General features: G+C 42.1%; 1 protein-coding gene across 5 annotated transcripts in view; it reads left to right on the top strand.

Moving 5' to 3' along the window:
- Positions 1–25192, top strand: part of AUH (AU RNA binding methylglutaconyl-CoA hydratase) — a 186225-nt gene that overhangs the window by 78013 nt on the left and 83020 nt on the right. For 3 of the 5 annotated variants that reach the window (XM_059724882.1, XM_019478092.2, XM_059724883.1), the window contains 2 exons: positions 4771–4863; positions 5823–5879. The exons of 1 other annotated variant lie outside the window; for it this stretch is intronic. In XM_059724882.1, coding sequence (XP_059580865.1) covers positions 4771–4863; positions 5823–5879 — 150 coding nt within the window. The remainder of the gene's footprint in view (positions 1–4770; positions 4864–5822; positions 5880–25192) is intronic. One more of the 5 variants, XM_059724880.1, reaches the window with a different exon arrangement.

Raw genomic sequence — 25192 nt, 5'->3', positions numbered from 1 at the left:
CTGCATTTCTCAGCTAACTACAGTTCTAGCTGCCACCTTCTAAATTCTTAGCTACAAATAAACATATTCTATTATTGATCTAGTTCTTTTACTGAAAGATCAATAGTGTACATTCTCTTTATCCCTCTTTTTCTATTTCCTGCTTTATGACTCTTCTCTTGCATATTATTAAATGTCAATACTATGGCAGCACAGTGTCAACCTGATTGAGAGTCCTTTTCCTTAAGCAGTGAATTGGAATACAGAAGCTGATGTTTTCTGCCCCAAAGAGCTTACTTGCAACCAACAAAGCAATCCTATAATAACAATCTCCAGTTTTATAATGTGACTTTAAAATTCTGTTTAACAAACCCATTTACAGTGGACCCTGAGAGCCCTGAGTTTCTGCCTGCTACTGCCAGTTGCCCTAAGGAACAGACTGAGGTTTCCCGGGGATAGTTCCCTACCTCAGCAAGCCTCAACTCCATCACCAGCCCCAGGTGGCCACCTCATTTGGTTATGAAAGCAATTATAGGTCTCCCTTTTTATGGAAAAGGTAAGTCTGGAGTATCACTTGCACAGAAATCATATTTTCCTGCGGCAGTCAATAAGGAGACAAACAACAAAAGGCTTTATTACGTGGGAGAAAAGAATTACGTAAGCCAAGCTGACTATAGACTTGGAGACAGAAGAGCAAAACAAGCAAATTTTCTTACCTTCTCATCTGGCTATACCTTTACCCTCCTGAGACACCTTAGAACATTCATACAAAAGGAGTACTTCTGGGGGCAAGGGGAGGGAGTTTTCCTGGAAAGTCAAGGGTTAGGGAGAGGAATTTGGGTCCCAAAATGGTGCCCAGGGGGTGGGGCACCTGTCAAAGGGTGGAGCTACCCTTGTGGCCATCCACAGCTCACCAAAACTCATCAAGTGTCCCTCCAGCCAAAATAATTTCCCACCTGTGAGCTTTACAGTGACAATAGTAACATAATTACAGCATAACATGGGCTTTCCAATGAGACTATACATGCCGTATCAGTATAGTAAAGCAAAGAAAGCATTAGCAACATGCTGCAAACCCCTAAAATAGGGCTGGTAACGTTCTGGGAAAAGCTTTTGCCCTGCTTTGGTTAGCTGTGGGAAGTATTTACCTAATTTCTTAAATTGTGCCTTTGTTTGTTTTACTTTTTTGAAGTGTTTTATCCTTGTTGGTAATCAAAATAAATGCAAAGACCTTTCCTATCAACTTTCTTTTTAGAAAGTTCTATTTAAAAAAATAATATTCTAATCGAATGGTGTTTTTGGTGAATTATGGCATTTCTCAGGTGACTGAAGTTACTTGTCTGTCTTGCTTTGTTCCTTATGATGCATTTGAAATGTGAAATAATTGGTTAGAAAGGAGTGACTTTTCTTATTCCTTATTCTGCCTCAGTATTACAGTAGTTTGGCATAACCCTTTGTTTTGTATACATTTTAATGTTTTTCTTTATGTAGGGGTTTTTCCCCCCTGCTTTTTCCCCTCTAGAAGCAAATTCCCCCTGTGTACAATCATAAATACTTTACTCCTCTGTTTTATACCATTTTTAATTTTTAAGACATTACTCATTTACCTGCTTAGCCTAAGCATATTTTAAATTCCATCAGTAGACCTTTTGTCTTGCAGCTTGTTGATAAATACTATAGTAAAAGCTGTGTTACCAGGCATGAGTGGGGAATGGAGGGTGCTGGGTATCTAAACATTGTGGTTATCTAAGGCAGAGGTTTTCAACCTTTTTGAAAACCCCTGCGGAGCAGAGGAGGGGTGGTGGCAGCCGCACGTGGAGTGGCGGCAGCACAGGGTGTTGAGTGGCAGCAGGTGCTGCGCGCGCGCTTTTCCCCGCGCTGCGTTCAGCCGGGCGGCTGGAAATTCCGGTTAATGGAATATTCTGGCTAGTAGAATGCTTTTACTTTTACTGTAATGACATTTAAAGCCTGTTCCAAATAACCAGCAAAATGTAACTTGGTGTAGTGTAGTGTGCCTTTGTTTACAGTCTGTTAAAACCATCCCAGAGTGACTAAAAACTGTGGAATGTTCTGGAATAAAACTATCAAGCTGTTGGAAGAGACTTTAAATAGATTTTGACTGTCACTCACCCTTTTGGCAAGTGAGTCTTTCTATGTAAAATCACTGTTGAGACTGACGTGTCGATCTGCTCAATTTAGCATCCTGCAAATTTAAGCGCATCCAACCCAATTGGAATCTGTGGGACTTGATTTTCAAATGTATGATCAGAATTTGCTTGAAGCTGGACTTCTTTATGCATAAGATATTAAACATGGGAGAGAAGCTTTTGTGAGTCTCAGAATGCTTAATATGCCAAGAGATTTTACCCTTGGTGTTAACTTTTAATAACTTTGGAACTCAATTTATTTTATCCAGAGCAATTTACGTTTTTATTTTTGCTCTGTTTCCCAGTTTCATAAAGAGATGTTAAAGAGCTGAATTTCTACAGCTATTTTGCTAACATGTCAATAGTGCAGAGCTGCTATGGAGAACTGCTTTCAAATGCTACTCATAGTTTGCAAGCAATTGACCCTTTAGAATTGGAACCCTTTGGAAGTACGGTAGTGAGTAATGACATAGCAAGCTACCATATAGTAAAGAAAAACAACCTGTGTTTTTCCTGCGTTTCAAATTTTAGCTTAACTATAGTTCCTGAGAAGCAGTTTCTATTGCACGGTCTTCATTTCTGTATGAAAAAAAATGTATTTGAATTATACCATAGCTAAAATTCTGAACTACTAATCTGCTTCCTCACTGAATGAGACAACCTGCCTTTGAGTCTTGCTATCATTATTTAAGTAGTAAGCAGAGTATTTTCCACAGTGTGACTGTTGCTAGTTTCTCAATTGGAACAATAGGAATGACATGGGATCCTGGTTTTCTCCAATTAAAAAAAACAAAACAAAACCCAATTTTTGAATTAAAAAAGTAACCTCAAATCCACATTTTTCTGTGTTTAAAATGAAACACCACTAATATAGATAAATATATCAATCTATATATCTGTATGGAGCTATAGATATAGATCGATACAGATATAAATCTATAGCTATATATTAGTGTGGTGTTTTAATTGCAGAAAAATGTGGATTTTGGGTTACTTTTTTTTAATAAAAAAAAAACCAAACAATTTTTTTTATCAGAGAAAACCAGGATCCCTGGGTGGAAACAGATGACACTTTTCCTTGCTTTTAATGCTGCCTTAAAAAGGTGAAGCAAGCAGATGTCCATACCCTTTTTCATGCCACATCTCCTTAAGCAAGGAACCCCAGGCTTTCCTGCTTCAAGAGATGGGCCCCTGAGAGGTGCTGGGAAGAGCAGGAGCCAGGGAATTCCTGGCGCCTTGCGCTTCCGTGCTTGGACCTGTCCCACACTTATCCTTATTTTATTTTTTTTTAGAGGGTCCCAGCTTGGATCCTGGCAAGAAGGCATAAGGAGGGGAGGAAGGTGGGGAATCCCTTGGCAAAGGGAACATGCCACTCTTTTTCTTGCATTGGGCCCAGTATGGGACATGGGGAGGTCTGTGTTTCATCCAGTGAAACAGATCAACTGTGGCAGGACACATCCCACTGATGCTGATCCATTGTAACTTGGCAACTTCTGTTCATAGCTTATGTTTTTAGCATTCAAGAGTAATTTTTAGTTACCTATATTTTAGGATCTCCTTTGTGCTTAGTTTAAACTTTTACAGCATGACTGTCATTCCATGGCTTACAGGACACTGCTTTGATTCCTGAGTTGCCCCTGTCCTGACTCCCATGGAAGTTAGGAGCCTGACTTTACTGTTTTCAAATGCTACCATGAGATGGATCGAGAGAGGGATTAGGCAGGCCTGGCTCCTGATTTTTACTCCCTATATCCTGTCTCTGTGATTCTCAACCAGGGTGCATTGAGATCCTTTCAAGGGTACTGTGGGGTGCCATGCAGTGTTGGCACTGTTAGGTGCGCAAACCTGATTCACAAGATTAACCCAGAGATTTCAAATAGGAATCCATGGTATTATAAACAGTTTGACCTGTTGTGATGTATCTGAGTTCTTTGCAACAGAAGAATTGCTCTGTTATTTTTCTGTAGTCAAAAACTGAGTGAAAACAAAGAGCTGACATTTTCCAAGGAGTGCCTTGAGTCTAAAAAGGTTGAGAACTGCTGTCCTTTCTACTAGATTCCTTGTGTAATGGCGTGTTTTGCCTTTAAAATTAACTGATTTATTAAACAAACAAAAAAAAGTGTTTGCACTTAGTGTGCTGACCTGATCATTTCTTGCTCACAATATCCTTTAAGATTTTGTTAGTAGTAAATCTCATTCTTGCATACCTCATTTGGAAGCACTATATTTGGCAATAGTTAGATGAATATAGGTGTCAGCTGCATCCTGGTCACAATTACTATTAATTATGATAAAAGCTTGTTTCAGCTGCAGACTGGTACATCTATATATGCTGATTTTTAAATGCTCTTATTGTTATTTATCTTAATGCCACGGGCATGCTTTTAGAACTTAAAATCTAAATTTAGGTGAGAACTGAGCAGCAGCTGGAGGAAAGGACTTGTAAAACAATTTGGCTACATAATGATTGAAGGGTTATATTTTCATTGAACAGGGATGCCAAACAATCATTTTAATGTCTGCGTTGTCGTTAAACGTGACACATACAGTCAGACTAAGGGAAAAAGTAAGTTGAACAAAGTAGAATACAGGATGATTAACAAATTTTCTTTGAGCAGGTGTTAATTGGTACTTTTTCTTTCAGCAAATCTTCCAGTACCAACTATTGCTGCACTAGATGGGATTGCATTAGGTGGTGGCCTAGAACTGGCTTTAGCCTGTGACATAAGAGTGGCAGGTAAGGCTGAATCCCATTAAAATGAACACAAGATTATTAACATTACAGTAGCCTTGACTAATCCTTGCCTTGATTTTATATTCAGACATTCCTTATGCTCAATTATTTCTATGTGATTTAGCAGAAACTTGAGTGAAATAATAATTGCTGATGTTTAATTTCGTACCATTTACTATTGATAGCATGGGTGCTTTTGTTGCCTGTTTTAATTTATTCTTACACTCTTCACTTTATCACTAGCAGTGATCCCAGAAGGGTAGGGCAGAGACTGAGAAAATTTTCATAATTAAAATTGTCCTGTCATCAAAATCTTAAGTTTTTTATTTCCCATATTGGTTGCTATACAAACAGGTTGCAGGAAATAGGCCAAACTTGTTTGTGAATGTATTATTAAACAAGCAATTAAGCTGTTATAAAACAAAAGCGACAGCAGCACATGAAGAGGGGAGCCTTGACCTATCCAGCTGTCAGAACTGTAAAAGCATTTGTTGGAAAGTAAATGGAAACTCGGTCTTGAGCAGTTGCCAGTAACTCGGAAAATATTAAGTTGTTTGACCCTGAGAAAGTATTCAGTCAGCCAAAGAAGTCATAATCATCAGAGACAGATTTTATCCCCATTTCAAGTTGTTAAATAATATCTTCTCCTCTTTCCTTTTAATTATTCCAATTCTGCAAATAATTATTTGCATTATTGGGCCTAATAACTTACGTGCATGTGCAATTTTCCTGTGTGAAAATTAATGCAGTACAGAGCTTGTTGTGACAATAATAGTTAGGTCTTTTAATAAGTGTAGATCAATTTGGTCCGTTTGTTTTTTCATAGGCAAATGTCTTTAAGTGATTATTTGTTTGAAAATTCTATTTAATAAATTAGCAGGCTCTTAATCACTTTTCATTGTATACACTTCTTAAAATTAATATAATATCAAGAACTGATTATATTTTATGCTCTCTTTTAGCTTCTTCTGCTAAAATGGGTCTTGTTGAAACAAAGTTAGCAATCATTCCAGGTGCAGGTATGAATTTGCTTCTTATGCACTACTGTAGATGAGCCAGCCACTAACAAGTACCTTGGTGTCTATAATATTGCCTTATTGTTTAGTTTTCTGGTAACTTTATTTTTTTCATTTAAGATTATTAATGTGGTTTTAAAGAGTACTTCATGTTCAAAATTAGGGAAAAGTGCTCGTGCTTTTTATGGAAATGATTTAATATGTTATGTTTTTAATGGGAACCTACCTTAAGTCAGCCAATACTGAGCGGGTTTGTAAATGGGGAGTCATCTCTCCTCTGAAAGCTGACTGCATTTGTGTAGGGGTGTGGTAGAAACGCACACAAATTTTAACTATTAGTATAAAAAAATGGTAATTTAATTAATGATCCAATACTGTGCTATCTGCTGCTTTGAGACTTCTTTAACCTTTTTTGATGCTTGTCAGTTGGTAGTGTGAGGTTACTAAGACTGAAACTATGATGTATGTATGACTTTTTTTGCATTCAGCATTTTTGGTTCACTTCAGTTGTGTAAAGGTAGCTATTTTCCTTTAACACATTTTCCACTGGGATGGACTCTTGGTTGTGACCCTATTCAGGATTCAGGCCGGATAGAAGGAATAAAAGGTTATTAATAATGATGTTTGAGACCTATTTTAAGGTCACGTTTTTCAGATAATCACTGAACCAGTAACCTAATACTGGGGAAAGAGCAATATTTTGATCAAATTGCCTAGTTGTGATTTAGCTAATGTTGCTGGAAGTGCTGGGAGAAGTTTGTGCCATGTCTTTGGACCATTTTTGTTTCTGGCTGGTGAATTGCTAGATCCATTGCTAATGGAGAAATTCAGTATCTGTGTTAAAGATACCAGGAAGTCTTCTGTTCTTTAGGAAGCTTTGGTGCAACCCTTGGACAAGAAGCAGTCATTTGAAATTGACAATCCAGACTATTTATTGTCTGGTTTCATATTTTCTATTATTGGTTATGATTGTTATGGAAGTGGTGATGAAACTCTTAACAGTATCTTCAATAGGATCTCTAAAATCCCTCAGAGTTTGAGTTCAGACCTTTGGCTTAAGTATGGCACCAAAATCTTTTGGTTGTTGGACTTCTCTTACCAGTGCATAAGTGTGTTGTAATTATGTTAGTGTTTTTAGATTTGTAATTTTCCACAATGCTGTTAAATAGGAAGTATTTCTGCTGTGTCAGTGGGCTTCAGTGTGGAAACAGAGGTATGTTTGTTCTTTTGGGGAGATTTCATAGGACATTATTGGGAGATTATTTTTCTGTCCAGAATTTACCAAGTAAAGCAGTGTCTTTCAGATGAGATATGTTGGGCTGATAATTCCACCTATTGTTAAAGTTGCCCAACACTTCCTATCATTAGGGTCTGTTATTTTCAGTTCCTTATAATTTTACCAAACTCTTACCTATTTTGGCTGAATTTTACATGTCAGAAAAAAAAAAGTCTAAAGTAAATATCTAATGCTTCAGCCATAGTTCTTAGCTATTTCTAAAATAGAAGCTGAGTGGCACAAGGTTCAGGTTAGCCTAACTGCCCCCAGGCTGAAATCAGCCCTTGAACCCTTTAAAAACCACTCCCTTAATGTGGTCCCAGCAACAGAGTCATTCTCTGGGCCCAGTGAGAGGCAATACAGGCTTTGATGCCCTGAGTTCTTCTGCTCCACAGGGCTCAGCTGAAAGCATAAACAATCCAAAATAAACATGTCTTAACTTCAGTGCCAGTAACACAAGCTTTAAATCCCTGGATTAACCTGCACCATAGAGCTCAGCAGAAAATGTAAAACAATCCAGAATGAACACCCACAGGCTTGGGTTAGATCTCTCCCTGGAACCTTTCTTCTTTCTTGGAGGAGTCCTCTCTCTCCACTAGACCATTACTGTCTCCAGGTCCTCCTTCCCTCACTTCCTCTTTCAGCCTCTTTACTTCTGGTCAGCCAGGCAACTTCCCCTTATTATTGGCTGATTGACTGAGCCAGCTGAGGCCCCTTAGGGGGGTGGTTTGTTACATGTTGGATAATTGATCCAGGATGTTATAAGGAGGAATGCATTGTTTGTTTTTAATACATTTGTATTAATGTCTCACATGCTTGTATATTTGAAACTGCAGCTAGAGTCTGTGGAACTCTTCTGTGAATGTGTGAAGTACAGTGTGATGCTAAATACTGTTGTCTCATGTCTCAAATTGGATACCCAGAATTAGTGGAACCTTATTAGGGGTGCAACAATAGAGATTTTTTTGGGCTGATACCAATGGCCGATTTTTTTAAATTGCTGTCCCTTCATGGAGTTGATTTAAAGATAAATTAGTTAATACTTGTAATGTACTCAGATACCAGAGTGGTGAGTATTATACAGGAAAAACAATGAAGGAATTAATAGTTCTGCCTCTGGGTATTTAGAATCACAAAATTGTGGTTAATAAGAACAAAATCTATGGTTCAAGTTCTGCAAGGCACTTCACATGCTTTGTTTTCTCAAAAGCAAGGATCCAGGCCTATTCTCTAGACAAAGATCTTTTTCTAACCTGGAAAATACTGATGTTTGACAAATCCTGTAGTAAATTATTATATAAAATCATTAGAATAAGCTGCCTTTTTTATGAAAAGTTTCTTGTTTATGTCTGAGATTACTAAGAAAATGCAAATTAGTTACCAGAATGCTCATCCATAAATTTTGACCATTTATAAAGTGTTTGGCTCCTACAATTGTTATTGGCTAGAAAATGACTGGAACCAGGTCAACCTCAAATCATCGTACACTTGTCAGTTGTACTGAGCGTATATGGGCCACCACATATCAGAGCAGATGATCTTCCCAGAAGCATCACAGTATCCGCAAACGAGCTCAGAGTCAGACAAAATCCCCATAAAATATTTGCAACACTTCTAAAACAAACTCTGTGTTAACATGAAGTGACAACTGTACAGCCTTTGGATGAATTTGTTCCCTTGTGCCTAAGGAAAGCAAAATATCTAGCTGGACAAGAAAACTCATATCTTCAGAAGAATGCAAAATGAACCAAAATATTTTCTACTGGTAATCTTCAAAAGGAAATATTAAGAGAGTGGTCTCTTTCCTTCTTCCATTAACAATAAGCTGGATCTCCTGAAAAAGAAGACAAGTAGGGTAGACACATTCGTCATTGAGTGGCAGGACTCTTTATTAGGTTGGATGGTCATTTATACTACTCTGGCAGCTGTTCCATTTTTTTCATGGAAAGAAAATGTGAATAGACAGGAAAATTAGGGGATCTGTGTGTATCTTCATTATCTCCTAAATTATTCTTTTTTCACTTTAAAGACCAGAAGGGAGATCTGTATTAATGGAATTGATGTAAAATTGGGGGTGTGGGGGGAACAACATCAATTTTTTTTCATCTGAGAAAGATGTCAGGGAAATTTCTAGAGGTGACAAACTCATATAAAAATGTGGCCACACTAACAACAGGAATTTAAAATCCATCCAAGTGTAAAATGTTAGAAAGACTGTCACACTTCAAGCCTGGAACTTGACCCACATTACAATGTGGTGGTAAAGTAGCCCTTAGAATTAAATACTGAAGCTTCAAGAAAAACAGAAAATAGAAAATTAACATAAGAATCACCATTTTTTGTAATGGCTGGGAAGAAGGGAAAGTAAGTCCTTATAATATCAAAAGCAGTTAAAATTATTCCCCGTGTGTGAAATAATTGTATTTCATACTGACAAAACATAACCACATTACTTTCAAGACCATTAGAAATAAAGACATTTCTTGTCTCCTTACCTCCTTCTGGTCTCTTCCTTTGGTTTATGACTCTATCCCATTTCAGCTGCACTCCTAATCTCATTGGCGGCTCACTGATCTTCTCACTTATTTTTCTTTTGAACTTCTCACTCCTTTGGTTTATTTCCCCTTGTAGTATAAGCATGCACATGTCTCCCATACTAACTAAATCCATTTCCTACCTTCTTTGCCCAGTCCCATTTCCCTTTCATCTCTTAACCCCACAGCAGTGAAAGGATTGATTTGAAATAAGTTGTTTACAATGATAAAGTCCATTTTTATGAAATACTATATTAAATACTGGAAAAACTGAAAGCAAGGGCCTCTCTACATATACAGATAAAGGTGTAATGGGATCTAATGTGTGATCCACACAATTGTACTTCCATGACACACGGAGAGAACGCTGCCCCTGCTGTGAGCCTCCAAAGGTGTGAGGCTTCTACGTAGCAGTAGCAGCATTCCCCCAGCATTCTCAGGAACTTCAAAAGGGGAGCAGTGTTTTTCCCATCACCATTGCTGCGAGCCCTGCAGTGACACTGGCTATGGGGCTCACAGCAGGAACAGGATTCCATCACGCTGCCCCCGCTGCAAACCTTGCACCTGATGGGCACATCCAGATGAGTGCACACGTTCCTGTTGTGGCATCTGAAAGCAGTTTGAGATGCCGCAAGAAGCATGCTGAGAACGAAAAAATATTCCAGGTATCAAAAAAAGACCTGTGGAAAAAAAAGTGGGGCAAGGCACAGTCCAGGACTGTGCCCTGAGGCAACCTGGAGGTAGGTCCTCTAGAGAGACGCTCTGGTATCCAGCCAGATTGTCTCTGTGGTGCTTCTGTTGCCCCAGCACGTGCCCTTAGTGTGCAGGGCAAATGGAAGTGGGGCAAGGCTGCAGCATGACCTGGCCCTGGGCGCTGTCCCAGGTAAGCAAGGACTGGGGGATGGGGGGACTGTGTGGTTTCTGGTGGGGTTTGTGGGTGGGGAGTGGTGGGGATGTGGGGTTTGTGGGTGGCTTTAAAGGGGTGCCACCACATGCCCCCACACCCACCCCCCGTGGCACACGGCTCCCAGTACTAGCAGCAGTAGCCAGCTGTGCTGTGCATGCTGCAGCGCTGCCTGCCCAGCAGTCCGTGCAGGGAGAATGGGCCCGGCCTGACCTGGCCTGGCACAGCCCACTAGTGTGAATTGTTTCCCACTTACATTAATAAAAATTTTCCACGGCACCCCTGTTAAGGCATTCCCCATCCTCATACATATTGTAGTTGATTGTAGCCCATTGCCATGGCAAAATTCTGTAGCACACCTGCTCATTTCTGACTGCACCTTTTTGTGCTGCGGCAAACTGCTTGGGAAACACTACGTTAGCACACCTTTGGACAGGACTGGGACACGCGGCTTTAGGACCTGTGGCTCCTGTCCAAAGGTGTGTGCTAGCTGGGCAGACCATGCCGGGCCTGTTCCATTCTCCATGAGGGTCAGGCGGCAAAGCGCAGCTGCAGGGTTGTGCCATGAAGAACAGGCCTAGCCCACCCTCCCTGCACAGGCCATGGGCCAGGCAGCGCTGTAGCAGGCATGACCCAGCTAGCTGCTGCTGCCAGCGCTGGGGGCTGTTTCCCACAGAGGGTGGAGGGGGCAGGCATGTGGAGGCCCTTCCCCCACAAACCCCACATCCCTCCACACCCACCCACGCATCCCATACCATCCCTACACCCCTTTCCACTCCCCTCCTGCAAATTTCACATCCCCCCATCACACACCTGTCATGCCGACCTGCCAGAGAGATTGAGATCTGCTGGCAGGAGCTGTGGCTGCAGGGACAGCTGTCTCCACATCCTGGTTAGTGAAGGGGTCCGGGGTAGTTCAAATTTTTCTATAAGAAAACCTAAAGCAAACATCAAACATAAAGCTATTTAAAATGTATTTTATTATGATGATAGAAACACTGGTGGGCTTCCACATTGCTTTAAAATTGTAAATATATCAATAAAACATTGCCCAACTGATCTCTCTCTAGATATAGATATCTATCTATAGATATAGATAGATATCATGATCTTTTGTTTCAGTTGTGAAAGAACATGGATGATGGGGTAATTTAAAGAGTGGATTTGGGATTTTTTAATCAGAGAATTTGCAGTTTTTAAATAGGGAACACCAGGATTGCTGCTAGTGAGGCAAGTGGCAGGACCCAGGCAGAGGAGCCTGCGCAGGGCTGCCACCCTGGACCCAGCTGGAGGGCAAATTAGGTGTCTGACCTCCTGGCCATTTGGGGCCAGGAGGACATGCTTTGACAGTTCAAAGCGGGCCATCACACTGAGAACATCTTCCAGGCAGTAGCTGTCCAGATGGCAGGGTGGGGACACACATGGCAGCACTGCCGCACAAAGGCCAACTGTGCAGCCATGGCCCACTGGTAGCTGGCCCAGAGGTTCAGATGCCTCTGCTACAGTGTCCATGCCACAGCCCAGGCAGCTGTGCGGCTCCCTTCCGGTTCTGGCAGGTGCACAGCTTTGAGGGGGCTGTCGCAGGGGGCAGCAGGTCATAGTCAGGCAGCAGCCCCCACTGCCAGACTGCTGCACTGGGTAGAGGGTGCAGGGAACTCTAGTTTAGGGCTGCTTCAGCAGTCCTACTGGCACGAGGGGCTGGTGTCCTCAGATAACAGTTGGCTGGGCTCCAGAAGTTCCTTAGAGCAAGTAGCCTTGAGCTGTTTGCTGGGTAGCTTTTTATACTGCTGGGACCAGCACAGGTGCTGGCTCTAGGCTCTAGCTCCCCCTGGCTGCAAATCCGGAAGGAGCTGGGCAGGGTCAGTTTGTCTAAAGTAGCACAACTTGCCCCACAGTCGGAAGTCCCACAGTTGATGGGGCTCCCAGCCACAGGGCGTGGCCACACATTCAGTTAATGGCATGATTAGAACAAGCTACAAAGTTATTGCACATTTTTTGTGGAATAATCAACTGACAGTCATTCTTTACAGAGCAAGGTGTATGCACTGATGTGTTCTTTGGCTGCTTAAGGCGTGATTACTTGGTTAATTGCACCATAAGTATAACGTGTAGGAGGAGATCCAAATGAATCAATGGGTCCAATATACTGTAGTTTGCTCTCTCAGACTTTCTTTCCTTTTCTTTTCTTTCTGTACACATCATAAACTTTGCTTTAGCTCCTCTTCCTGCCTTCTCATCCTTCGCAAAATTTGACACCAGATTTAGTGTTGAAACTTTATTCATATTGGTAGAAAGCAGTACATGATAAACTTCCACATTGGGATCTTCAAATTTTTGTCAATGGTTTCTCAAAAAATGAATAATGATGGCTGGATCATAGCCACGGGAATATTTATATCTTTCTATTGCTACTAGGAAAGACATTATTAATAAAATAACAGTTTGAGAACTAAAATCTTTATATTAATCAAATCTTTGTTTCTTTGTTTGAAAGTTGAGTTGCTTTCTCTTCATTGTCAACTAATTCACTTGCTATCTAAGTATGCAAATATGGAGATAAGGAACTTGGATATACCTAAGATAAATCTGATACTGGTTCCAGGGTCTTTGAACATTTAGAATATGATTTGGTATTTTAATAAGTAAGTTACTAGTATATGAACATTTATCTGCTTTTTCCTCAATCAGCTGAAATCTAGATAGCTTTATTTGCATTTTAATATTTTGTAATGTTTATTTTATATAACAAGTTAAATAAATGGCCTCAAGTAAAAAAAATTGCTAATGTGCAGAAAACAGATGTTTGAACATCCACTCTTCTCTCAAAGTAATTAAACAAAATATGTAGAATGCTAATAGAGGGAGGTAAATTAGTTCTGCCTCTGTAAATTAGAGAGAATTGCAATTCATAGAATTTCTTCATTTTCTTAAGTAAAAATAAGCTGACTTTCATCGAATGAGTCATTTGCTCTTTGGCTTCACGAGCAGTTCTAATAGTGATAATGTGAAGGCAGAATTTTAAAATGTCACACAATACTAGTATTCAAAAATCTGTTTAGCTATTTAAAAACATAGTAGCAACATCTTCACCTGCAAACATTTTCTCCAGACCATTGGTAATCCAACATCCTGCTTTAGAGTTAGTTAAGTGCTAGGTTTCCTAAAGCATAGGATTGGAATGCCAGTCACTTTTGTGACCTGATCCAGAATTTTAAAGGGTTGTGTTCTTTAATCCAGTGTGTCCTAATCTCTCCCTTTCCTTGTGAACATCTAACACGACAACATCACTTGTCTTCAGTTGCAGTTATTAAGTATTTCCACCTTTGCTTGGATATCCCGTTATGTTTGTTTTTTAGTGTTTTATTTATTTAAAAATTGTACTGAGTCAGTATGAAACTTGTGGATTCCTTTAGTGTGAAAAGCTGAAAAGAAAATAATGGGACAGAATATTTTGCCCCTTCTTTTTCCCTTTTAAATTCTGCAGATTTAGGCCCCATTCAGGTTGTCTCAGTGAATGCAGGTTGTACGCTAACACTGGTTTCATTGAAATTTTCCATGGCATATTTCTAAAGCTTCACTTCTTAGTTAAGGAAGCAAGACTAAATTTTTACACTTGTAATTAATTTTGCAACAAGTATGGGACACTGAGTAGAAATTTAGGCAGGCTATAGCTATGTGGAGGGAATTCATAAAATGGTGGTTGATATATTTCTTTTGCATTTGGGATACTCTCAAGTGACGTGGGGGCAAGACATAAATACAGAAAAAATCTTAAAATATTGTCAGCTAGTGAAGGTTTAATATGATTGTTCCATTCCCTCTTGGATGGGCAAGTGAAAGATACAGTCTGGGGTCCATCAATGCTGTTCTTGCCATTGATTTCTACCCCAGTCCCCTTCCCCATCAGCTACTGAGAAAATGGCAGAATTTGTGTCTAGAATCCTAAAATGTCAGATATGTGGGGGACATTTGTCTTTTCAACACACCCAGTGTCAGTTGTTGTAATTCATGTTGCTGCCTGTAACTCCGAGGCAGCAGCCAACCTGTCTATATTGATACATCAAAGAGACGGAAAGATCACTGCTAGGTAGAATTTTTTTTTTTTCCCTGCACATAGATTCCCTGTTGTTGTTGATTTTGTGACTGGCAATATGTGAAATTATAAATCTAGTCAGTGACCGCTGGTCTATTGTCCCCAAATATGTCCCTACAGCCCTGAACTAACATTGTGTCACAGTCAGTTATTCTCTCTCCTGTATAAATAATAATTTTGAAAAGTCTTCTTGTATTTGTTGTGTACACATGCTTTTCTTTTACCTGTATACATTTTTTAAGTTGACGTGCAAGCAGCAAGATAAGTAGTTAATGCTAGCAGATGTTGCAGGGCACAACGAACAAAAGTGGAAAGTTACTGTATACAGAAAATGATGTTGCACACAAGCTTCCTCATTTTTTTTAAAGACTAAGTTCAACAATAAAAATAAATGCTAATCAGTTTAAACTGCCTGGGATGTCTTATTAAGTGCCTAACACTAATAGTGGTGTGGGGATTAAAGCAAAACTATACTCCCGAATGCTCTGACCTGTAAATCATAATTTTTTATCTCAGCTGAAATCACTGGTCCCTGAGGTTCTGCCCTTTTTGTTGTCATTTTTTTTCTCATGTGGATGCCCCATTCCACATTTCGTAGCCTTGGAAAGGATTTAAGCAATATCCCTGTAATACCCTTTTCCCCCACAACCCACCCTTTTTCTTTTTCCCTGACAGATTGACTACTAGGGAGTCCCTTTGTAACTCTTCCTGTCTCTGTGGTTACAGAAGAACTGTAGAGAGAGAACTGCACTTAGCAGTGGTAGGAAAGGCAGAGAGAGGGTTGGCTGGTAAAGAGTGTCTTGTAGAAATCCTGGTTAATGCTAATGAGGATGAAAGGATGAAAAACCAGGAGTAACTCTCCTCAGGTTGCAAAATATTTTTTCTGCCCAACTGTAGTATCAGGGGAAGACTCGAATCTACTTTTGGTTCAGCGGCAGAACCTGACAGAAACTGGTTGCCAGTGACCAGTTCTTAGGCCTCGTCTGTACTTGAAAATTAGTGTTGACTGACTTTGTAACTGCCACTGTTTAAACTGATAGTGTCAAATACAATTGAGTGCCTAGTGTGGACAAGGATAACCCATGCTTAAAAACATGTAGCTGGTCATATTATGCAATATTAACATTTCTTTATAGAAAAGTGGGCAAGTTTGTCTCATTAGCTTCAGAAACTGAGGTAAGAGGTACTTACAAAGATTAACCAACTCTTACAGTAATGTGTGGGTATAGGACCTTATGTATCAAATACCGTTGGCTATTGCCACCCAAACACCTTTGACTATTGCCTTATAAAGCAGGGGTATTAAACAGGGCCCATGGAGTTGTTCTGCCTGGCCCACTGGACTACCATCATAATACCAGAAGTTAGGGGCATGTGGCAGTGGTGGTAGCAGCAGCGCCTGCTGTGTGCCCCAGGCTTTAAATAGAGTTGGAGTGGCATAGGATAGGCAGTGTGGGTGGCTCTGGCTCTAGCACAACATGGGGCAGGGGCTGGAGTCATTGCTGCACGCTCTGTTGATGCCACAATTGCTGGGGGGGGCACATGATCCACTGCCACAGTCACCATTGCTGTGTGCTCTGGTGCCTCCACTTCTGCTGCCATATGCTGTGCTGCCTCTCCTTGTGCCCCAGGCTACATCCAGCCCGCAGGAGTCCCGCAGTCCGGATTTGGCCTGGGGCATAAGGCAAGTTACTACCACCCCTGTTATGAAGCGTTCCAGCTGTGGCATCCATCCGCATATCTCTGCAACTTGTTTTAAATCTCCGAACTTTGAACAGAATCCAGGCACTGCCCCAGATGGGGTTTCTGCTTGCGGGGTTTCTGTCCAGCATTCTTTCCTGTGGTCCAGTGGCCTCTCTTCCCTTATTTCCTTACATACACTTCTTTAGTTTATATTCACCCATTCCCAGAATGTCACCCAAGGTGTCAGCTTTCTGGTGTGTTCAGGGAGTTACATGATAGGGTTATGCAGACAGATGCATGCAGGTATACATAGGTTTTGCACAAATCTTCTAAATATACTAGGTGAGATCCTTTTCCACCTGTTGGGCTCCTGAGTGGATATTAGGTGACTAAGTTTGAACTTTGCTACTTTTATAATATGCTACCTTTTTAGCTTTCCGAATCACAAAAAATAACAAACAGGAGGAGGACCCATCCACCTTTTGTGTTAACTGTTCATTTTTTTAGAGCAGGGTGAAATAGGATCACACCAAGTACCTAACATGTGGATAGGATCTCACCCACCATTGTTTTATGTAATGACCAAAGGACATGTAATTACAGATTATTTGAAAAACAGCAAACTTCTTTAATGTAAATAATCCTAATATGGGCAACCCCCACTTAATGCTGTTTTGCTTAGCACTGTTTTGCTATAATGCTCATTTTAAATTGATTTAATAGATTTCATAGACGTTAGGGGTTGAAGGGACCTCAGAAGATCTTCGAGTCCAGCCCCCTGCCCCTGATACCTGATTTCAATTAGCGCTCAGCGGAGTTTCGTTGTAGCGCTCGTGGTCGCCATCTTGGGTCATTAAAAACACTTGCGGTCACCATCTTGGATTGTCAAATATTTTTGGCTTTAATGCTCACTTTGCTTAACGTTCGTTTTTTCAGGAACCAATTAAGAGCGCCAAGCAGGGGTTGCCTGTATAGCACCTAGATTCTAGTTTACCCTTCCCCCAAGAGTCATTAGCAGGGGTGGGGAGAGGAATCTATGTTTAGAAAGACATGGTTTCCCTTGTTTCACTAGGCTTTTGCAGCAACACCCTTCATTTGAGCTAGTAAAAGTAGCTGAAAAGCAAATGATCTTGTCACCTTTTTATTCCTTTCCAGTCCCCTCTTGTCAGGTGATCAGCCATTTCATTGCCAAGGTAAGCTCTTCTCTGACTATCCAGTTCTGTGTTAGGAGCCAGTTTAGGATGTTTGAATAGAAAACTTTTCTATTTGACCCCCTTTGCTTTATCTATGCTACCATGCTTGCAATTTCAACACAATACAGAGGTAAAAAGAAAACAGATGGTAAAATACAGCACATTCAAGATAGTTGGTAGCTTAGTAAAAAGATATATGTACAGAGAGTTGATAACCTTGAGCAGAATTCATAAGTGGTATGACACTTAAGTGTGTCTATACTGTCTGTGTGGCATAGATGCGTTCATAAGTTGTGTAGTGCACAAGCAGTCCAGCAAATTCTTGTAGCATGTTGGGTATAATTTTTTGATACAGATGGTAGAGAAGCCAACTAGGGAGGAAGCTTTACTTGATTTGCTGTTCACAGACGGAGAAATTACTTGAGAATGTGAAATTAGAAGGAAAGCTGGGTGACAGTGACCACAAAATGATAGAGTTCAAGATAGTAACTGGAGAAAATGAAGGAGAACAGCAGAGTAAGGACACCGGACTTCAGAAAAACACACTTTAATGAACTGGTAGGCAGGATCCCCTGGGAGGCAAGTCTGAGGGGCAAATAAGTCCAGGAGATCTGGCTGTACTTTGAGGCCATTTTAAGGGTGTGAGAACAAGTTATCCTGATGCAATGGAAGAATGGGAAATAGAACAGGATGCCAGCCTGGCTGAATTATATCTTGACATTGGTAAGGCTTTTGACACTGTCTTCCATCACATTCTCATTAACAAGCTAAGGAAATACTGTATATAAAACTATATAAAAGCACTGTAGGATGGACACGCAACTGGTTGCATCATTATGCTCAATGAGTGGTCATCAGTAGCTCAGTGTCTAGGTGGGAGGAGGTATCAAGTGGGATTCCCTAGTGTGGGCCTTGATTCCCGGATGGTCCTTGGGAAACAGCCGCAGTTGCGTGTCAAGTGGGGCACCGGGTGGTGACACCAACCCAGACACCCTCGGGGATGCCAAGAGCGAGGTGGAGATAAACACCACAGACAATAAGGTGTGAAATAAAGTTTGGTATTTACTTACAGAACTGTCGACACAACTTGAAGGGTGATATAACTTGGAGGCGATGAACTATATACAGCAACGAGGGACAGGTGGTGGATGGCGGGTGGAGACTGCAGTATACGAGTACGATGTCTGGTTGGGACAAAGTACGATGCGTTCCGGATTTGGCGAGGCAGTAAGCTTATGATGCTCGGAGCGACCGGAGCAGCTTCTGCTATAGACCTAGGGGTCTGACCAGGCCCCAAGACGGGTGATCAATCCGTCCTGAGAGTCAGAGCCTGGGGACTACGCGCCAAGGCGTGCGGTCCCCTATATAACTTTTTTGGCCAATCAGGAAGCTCCCCTGATGGTATATTCTGGAACCCATGGACATGCTGGCCAGCCAGCCATGCCCATTAGGTGGTCTTTGATTGTCTAGACCACAGGTAATCACGCCCTGATCACGCATTGCTCGCATGTTGGGTCAGATTGCTGATACACTCCGCCACCGCATCACTATTTACAATGGTTGCGTCACTTAACACTTCGATACAATAATCTGGCGGGATCACTTTGCTTGTTGACATGCCCCCTTGACCTCTGCCAGATTATTGCATGAAATACATACAAGATTATACAGTACTGTCCATTGAAGCATACTCGGGCTCTTCCTCATCGATATCGGAGGTGGACAGTTGGGTGTAAACCAAAGTAGATAATGTAACTACTCTTTTCTTGATGGTATCTACAATACAGCATCCAATACAGACGGAACATAACATCCCCAACAGGGGTGTACACAACGCAATTAATGGGGTAAGTAAATGCATTAACCATGCAGAGCGTCTTCATCCCAACGAGCTAAAAATGCTTGCAAGCCACCCCGTTCCTTCATCATTGATCCTGTTGGTTTGCTCGGCCACTTTTTGGAGGCCTCTAATTTGTTGATTTAGGGGTATTGATACGTTTGGGATGGATATGCAACAATGCTCATGCGATAAGTTGAGATACCCACAGATACCTCCTTAGTTAAGGAGCATAAGATCCAATACTAGACGATTTTGTAATGTCATACGGGACGTGGCTTGGATCTGTTGATCTACCAAAGCAAACCCCCTTGCAGTTTTGTTGGTGGCGGTTTCTACTTGCTCTGCCAACACAGCGATAAGTGTTCGGGCTTGCGCTATACTGAATCATGGTCCTGCCCACCAATAGGCTCCACCAGTTATCCAGCCCCAGAACTTGTGTTCCTTTTCATCTTGCGAGAGTGAACTCCACGCTGCACCCCGCTTTTTTCTGATCAACATGGGGCTGGTTGGCTTTGCACTATTAATGGATAATGGAGGACATAGCAGTACGCTTGCGATGAAACAACTTACACTCGATAGCGTAGCTGGGAGGTTAGTATAGAGGTGGCCATCAGAGCATGCCCACAACATTCCCAGGGGAGCCGGAGTTTTAAGCTCTCCGCAGTTTCTATTTTTCCATCTGCTTTTGGCTAACTCCCCGGGTAGGGCAATGTCGCTTGGCGGTAATTCGTACCCATGGCACCACTGACTTATCATAACAACTTTACGTACTGGATAGAAATAAGATGCCCATTTGTTTGGGTTAGATACATTAACAGCGTTGTTGATATTCCACGTGGTTAAGACCACACGGTGGTGTAATGCGGTACGAACCACAGGAGTTTGGTTGGTTCGTCGAAATGGGCCAGGGGGAAGCTTTATGAACCATGTAGGTTCAGTTTTCTCTGGGTCCCAAGTGAGGGAATCGTTGTCCCTTACCCCATGGATCCCGTGTGGGTGAATGCCCCACGGGATTTCAGAACATCTAATCTGAACTGGTTTACCAGGTACTGGTATTCCCAAGAGACTCTTAACATATTTGGCGCATTTGCTTGCTTTCATGCTAGCTACCGTCAAATTGCTTTCCCAGGTATATTGGTGTTCTACAGTAGTAGATTGATCTCTTACCCTCATGTCGATGCTCACATTACGGGGGTCATCATGGTTTCTGGCTTGGAACCATGCCCCGAGGTCGAGAGCATGTACATATGGGATGATTATTGAATCATCAACCGACAAAGGTACTCGCAAACATGCAGTGAGTCCGCTCTTATCCGGGTCCCTGATGATGTTGGCCCAGAGTGTTAGTAGACTAAGTATGGAGTTTTCTTGGTATCCGGTCGTGGTGTCGTTGAAACTCTCCTCTGCTTGGGTTGTCACCAGGATGGCAATTACACACGTTACGATGATATGTGAGATCTTCATCTTTGTTGTTTTCTTATTGACACGGCGTCATGTCTTTGCTGGTGGATGAAGCTGGGGTGATAGAGCGATAGCCTGGCAGCTCCAAAATGCTCGTTTTTTGCCTCAGCAAGCCAAGAGTTGTGAGAGCTGGTTAGCAGGCTTGGGGCGTCTGTAAAAGAAAACTTAACACCTATTAATATAACTTATTTACAACACTATATCTAATTACTAACTAGTCAGTTCCTCAGCTTCTCCTGCTCAACCAATTATGGTGAGCCAGGATGATGCGTGGTGGTATGGCTGCTTCTAAGGAAACAAAATAGGTGTTGGGATAGTTCCCTGTTTTCACAATTGTTCCTGGAACTGGAGCTGGGTGTGTCGACGTAGCTATAGGTATGGTTAACCGTACCCTCTTCGGTGCTTTGTAACAAGGCCTCCAGGCTGGTGGTGTTATTGCTGGTCTCTTTTCCCATAAATCTTTCGTCTTATTCATTGATATTAATACTTCATCATTAAATCGTGTCCAATTTTTGTAAGTTCCATTGTTTTTGAGGCGTAGGTGCTCTTTATATAGGCGTATGTGTCTTTCAATTACACCGTTCGATTGAAGATGGTATTATATATGATGGTGCCAATTGATATTATGTTTAGTGGCAAACTGCTCAATAATTTTTGAGGTGAAGGGCGGCCCTCCGTCTGAATGGATCTCACTAGGCACTTGCCAACGGGCAAATGCGTGTAATAAACTTTCTTGAACCTTTATAGCTGTTGTTTTTCTTATTGGAATAACAAGGAGTTGCCTGGTTCCTAGATCCACTATAGCCAACCCTTTATTTGGCATTTTGGCTTCCGGGAGTGGGCCTAACAGGTCGACCTGCCAGGTCTTCCTGGGTGCAAAGTGTTCGGCATTAAAGGCACCGTGCTGGTGTCTGTGGTGCATCGGCTTCTCCCTGGCACAAGCAGGACATGCCTGTACTATTTCCTGCCATTGCTTTAGGCTAGGCCCTTCTTTTGTGTCTAACCGCCACCGAGCTCGGGCTTTATCAGCACTAGGGTGTCCCCAAAACTCGTGGAGCCAGGTTAGAAATACTTGATTATCTGTCGCATCGTGATTATTTGGGGTCTTCGTTTGATTGAATTGTATTAATTCTACGTTGTCCGATAATGTCTTTTGTGCTAGGAGCTGATCTATGATTTGATGTACTGGATCAGTGTCCTCGCGATGAGACCGGGTGTGTCTTATTAAAGGTAATGTTGTGAGTTGCATTAATGTTTCTCTAATATCTTCCCAAATTTGTTGATGTTCGATGGCTTTAGCGGCCTCAGTTACAACCCGGTATATGTATTCAGAATTGATGGTGATTATAGGTACCGGTAGGGTGTCATTATGGTAGTCTTCAACATGCAACAGAGCTAAGTGGAACCCTCGTAACTCTGATGCTTGTACCGATTCGTTATTACATGCATTGCACATTTCAGTACGTTTGCACGGCTTACAGTGGAACCCATATGCTCCGTTTCCCCTGGAGGTACCATCAGACGCCAACCAGCCCGGTTTTATGGTTCCGTATAATTTGGGTATATGTGGTTCTTCTCTTTCCTCTGGTGGCATGTCTCCCTCCAGCGTTCTCCACCCTGACCAGTAGTACTGGAATCTCAGTACTATGGTACAACAGGTTCTCGCGGTTCCCTGATATTCCGGGTGGCTTCTGCCGGGGTTCAATAATGTTAGGAGTGAACCTCCAGGCGCAACTAAGGTTCCTGTATACAGGGCCAGGTGTTCCACTAATTGGGTGGCTAACATAGTTTTGGCTAGGCACCCATATCTGTGTTGGTGTTCCTGTAAGGTGCAGTGGCCCATATATACTGGGTGCTCTGCCTCGATGTTTCTTGCGACAGCCCAAATGTGCTCCTGCGTGAATCCCACGTAGATGTGTAGTGGGGAGTTTCCCGATGGCACAGTTAAGTGAGTATTGCTTACTTCAGACAATACTGACTCTAAGGCCCTTTGGTCCCGGTTTGTCCAGGGCTTACGATTCCTTGGCCTTTTGCGAAGTTGTTGCTGGATACGTTGGACTATTTTTAAATGTGGGGGCGCCACATAGTGACGAAGCCAATTTAATTGTCCTAATAGGGCTTGAAAGTCAGTTTTCGTCTTTGGTTGTTGTATAGATGTAGGTTTGATGTTATGTGTGATGCCCGACTGGCACTGACCTGTGAATTGAGTTCCGAGGAAAATGAAGCTGTTGGCTGGTTCCTTCATTGATTTGTTGTCGTTTATTCTCCAACCCTCCTTTTGTAGATGGTCTCTCAAACTCATAGCTGCTTGGCGCACGGTCTCCTGATGGTGTCCCATTATCACTGTCGTCCATGTAGGACCAGATGCTCACTTCCTTGTTTCCTACATAGATACCTCTAAAACTCTGAATACTGTCATTTATCTCAGTAGTGGCAAGAGCTGGGGAGTTCTGATATCCCTGAGGACACACGTTCCATTTATACATTTTGCCATTCACGCACATGGTTAGTATCCCCTTGTCATCTTCTAGTGGCACTGAATAGAACATATCTTTTAAGTCCAGTGTTACCGCCCATCATTCACCTCCCGCCTGGATTTTTGTTATGCCGTGTATAATTTCCATTATTGTGTGGGTCGCGGGCATTTGTAGTAGAGCGCACCGGCGATTGGCCTGTCGGTAATTGACTACCAGCCGGGCTTCCGATGGGTTCCCTGGCTTTGGGATGCCCCACCCCAGTGAAAGATAAATAGAGGATTTTACCTCACTTATACAGCCTCGATGTTGTAGGTTCTGTAGCAGCTTTTTGACTGATTCTTGTAGACCTTCCTTTGTCGTGATTGGTCTATAACGCTACGGCGTTGGGTTCTTTATGGTTGGTTGGTGTTTTCCCACAGGTGGGACACACAATGGCAAGGCTGAAACGATATACTGTTGTAATTGAAGTAATTTGATTCCTGGTACCCCTAGGATGTTTACACTCCCTAGGGTTCTGGATAAAATTTTGTTGTTGATTTTAAATTTAATTACCAGGGTACTCTTGTTGGAGTTAAGCCCCTGTACAAATACTATTCTTGATGTTTTCTTGTGTGGGACATCAGGTTTTAAAACATTTACTTGTGCCCCCATGTCTAACAGGAAACACACGGGCATTTCCTGGTCGTAATTTGGCGTCTGTACACTTAGGGTTAAATACGGGTGTTTGTCACCATCGGGTCGGCTGTTGGTGCCCGTTGCGGCGGCCGCTATTCATTTTTTTTATTGGTCTAGCCTTTTATACTTAAATCCCAATCGGGCCACTAACTCCTTTTGACCTCTGTCTCCCACTTTTCATAATTCTATTGGCGTGAGCCCGCTGTTTTTTAGTAGGAAGCCAAACCGTGCCTTCTCTTCTGGCGTCCTCTCTCTCCAATAATTGTTGGGAGACCTTTTAGGGGATAATTTAGGAGATGATTCCTTTTCTCCCTTTTGTTTTGCTACTTGCACTCTTGGAACAGCAGATGCGTTCTCTACCTTAAAAACTTTCCTAATCTCTGGCAACTCATGAAGAATATTTCCCATGGGGGTTCCTATTAGTGTAAATAATGACATTTTGAGAAGTGTCGCTTGATCGCCCCCATAAAGCTCTACACATGCTCGTATTGCTGCTTGAGACACAGGGACCCTACCTGGTTCCCGGCACCAGCGATGAGGCCAATAATCACGCCGTTGCTCTTCAGTTAGTGTCAATGGATAGGCGTCAGCATCCCAGATAAGATAACTCATGCCGGCTATAGCATATAAGAGCTGTTCCGATGTCGGGTTACTGGGTGGATTTTTGTGCCACTTATAGATTTGATTTGTTAGAGTGGGGACCACTGCTGCACTTACTGGGATTGGCCAGACTTGGTTATAGGCAATATGAGTCTGGTCGGTACATGTCCCCCCACTCCATATCAGGTGGTGCATTAATGTAGCACTCTCATCCATATCCAATAACTCGCCCCCATTTAGTAAAATTAGGCGGCCTACCCACATTACCAGGGTTTCTTCAGAATTAATTTTCGTTTCTTTTATCAATTCTTGCATTTCTCCCCTTGTTCGTGTTCGGTATACCGCGACAGTATGAGTCAGCTCACCTTCTACTGTAGTTTTCACTGTGGTTACGGGGTTCGCGTGGAGAGTTGGGGCGCTCGCGGCTTTGGTCTCTTCTGTGAGGCTAGGGTACGTTAGCGGTACACTGTACGGCGGTGGTGAGCTAGATGACACTAAAGAGTTAATTTTTTCACTTCCTACCGACGTGGCAGGGGGCGCTAGAGAGCCTCCTGCCGTGCCCTCTGCTGAAGCGTTAGGG

Source organism: Alligator mississippiensis, chromosome 3 (assembly GCF_030867095.1).
Source record: "Alligator mississippiensis isolate rAllMis1 chromosome 3, rAllMis1, whole genome shotgun sequence".
NCBI classification, from domain to species: Eukaryota; Metazoa; Chordata; order Crocodylia; family Alligatoridae; genus Alligator; species Alligator mississippiensis.
This window is presented reverse-complemented; position numbering and strand designations above follow the sequence as displayed.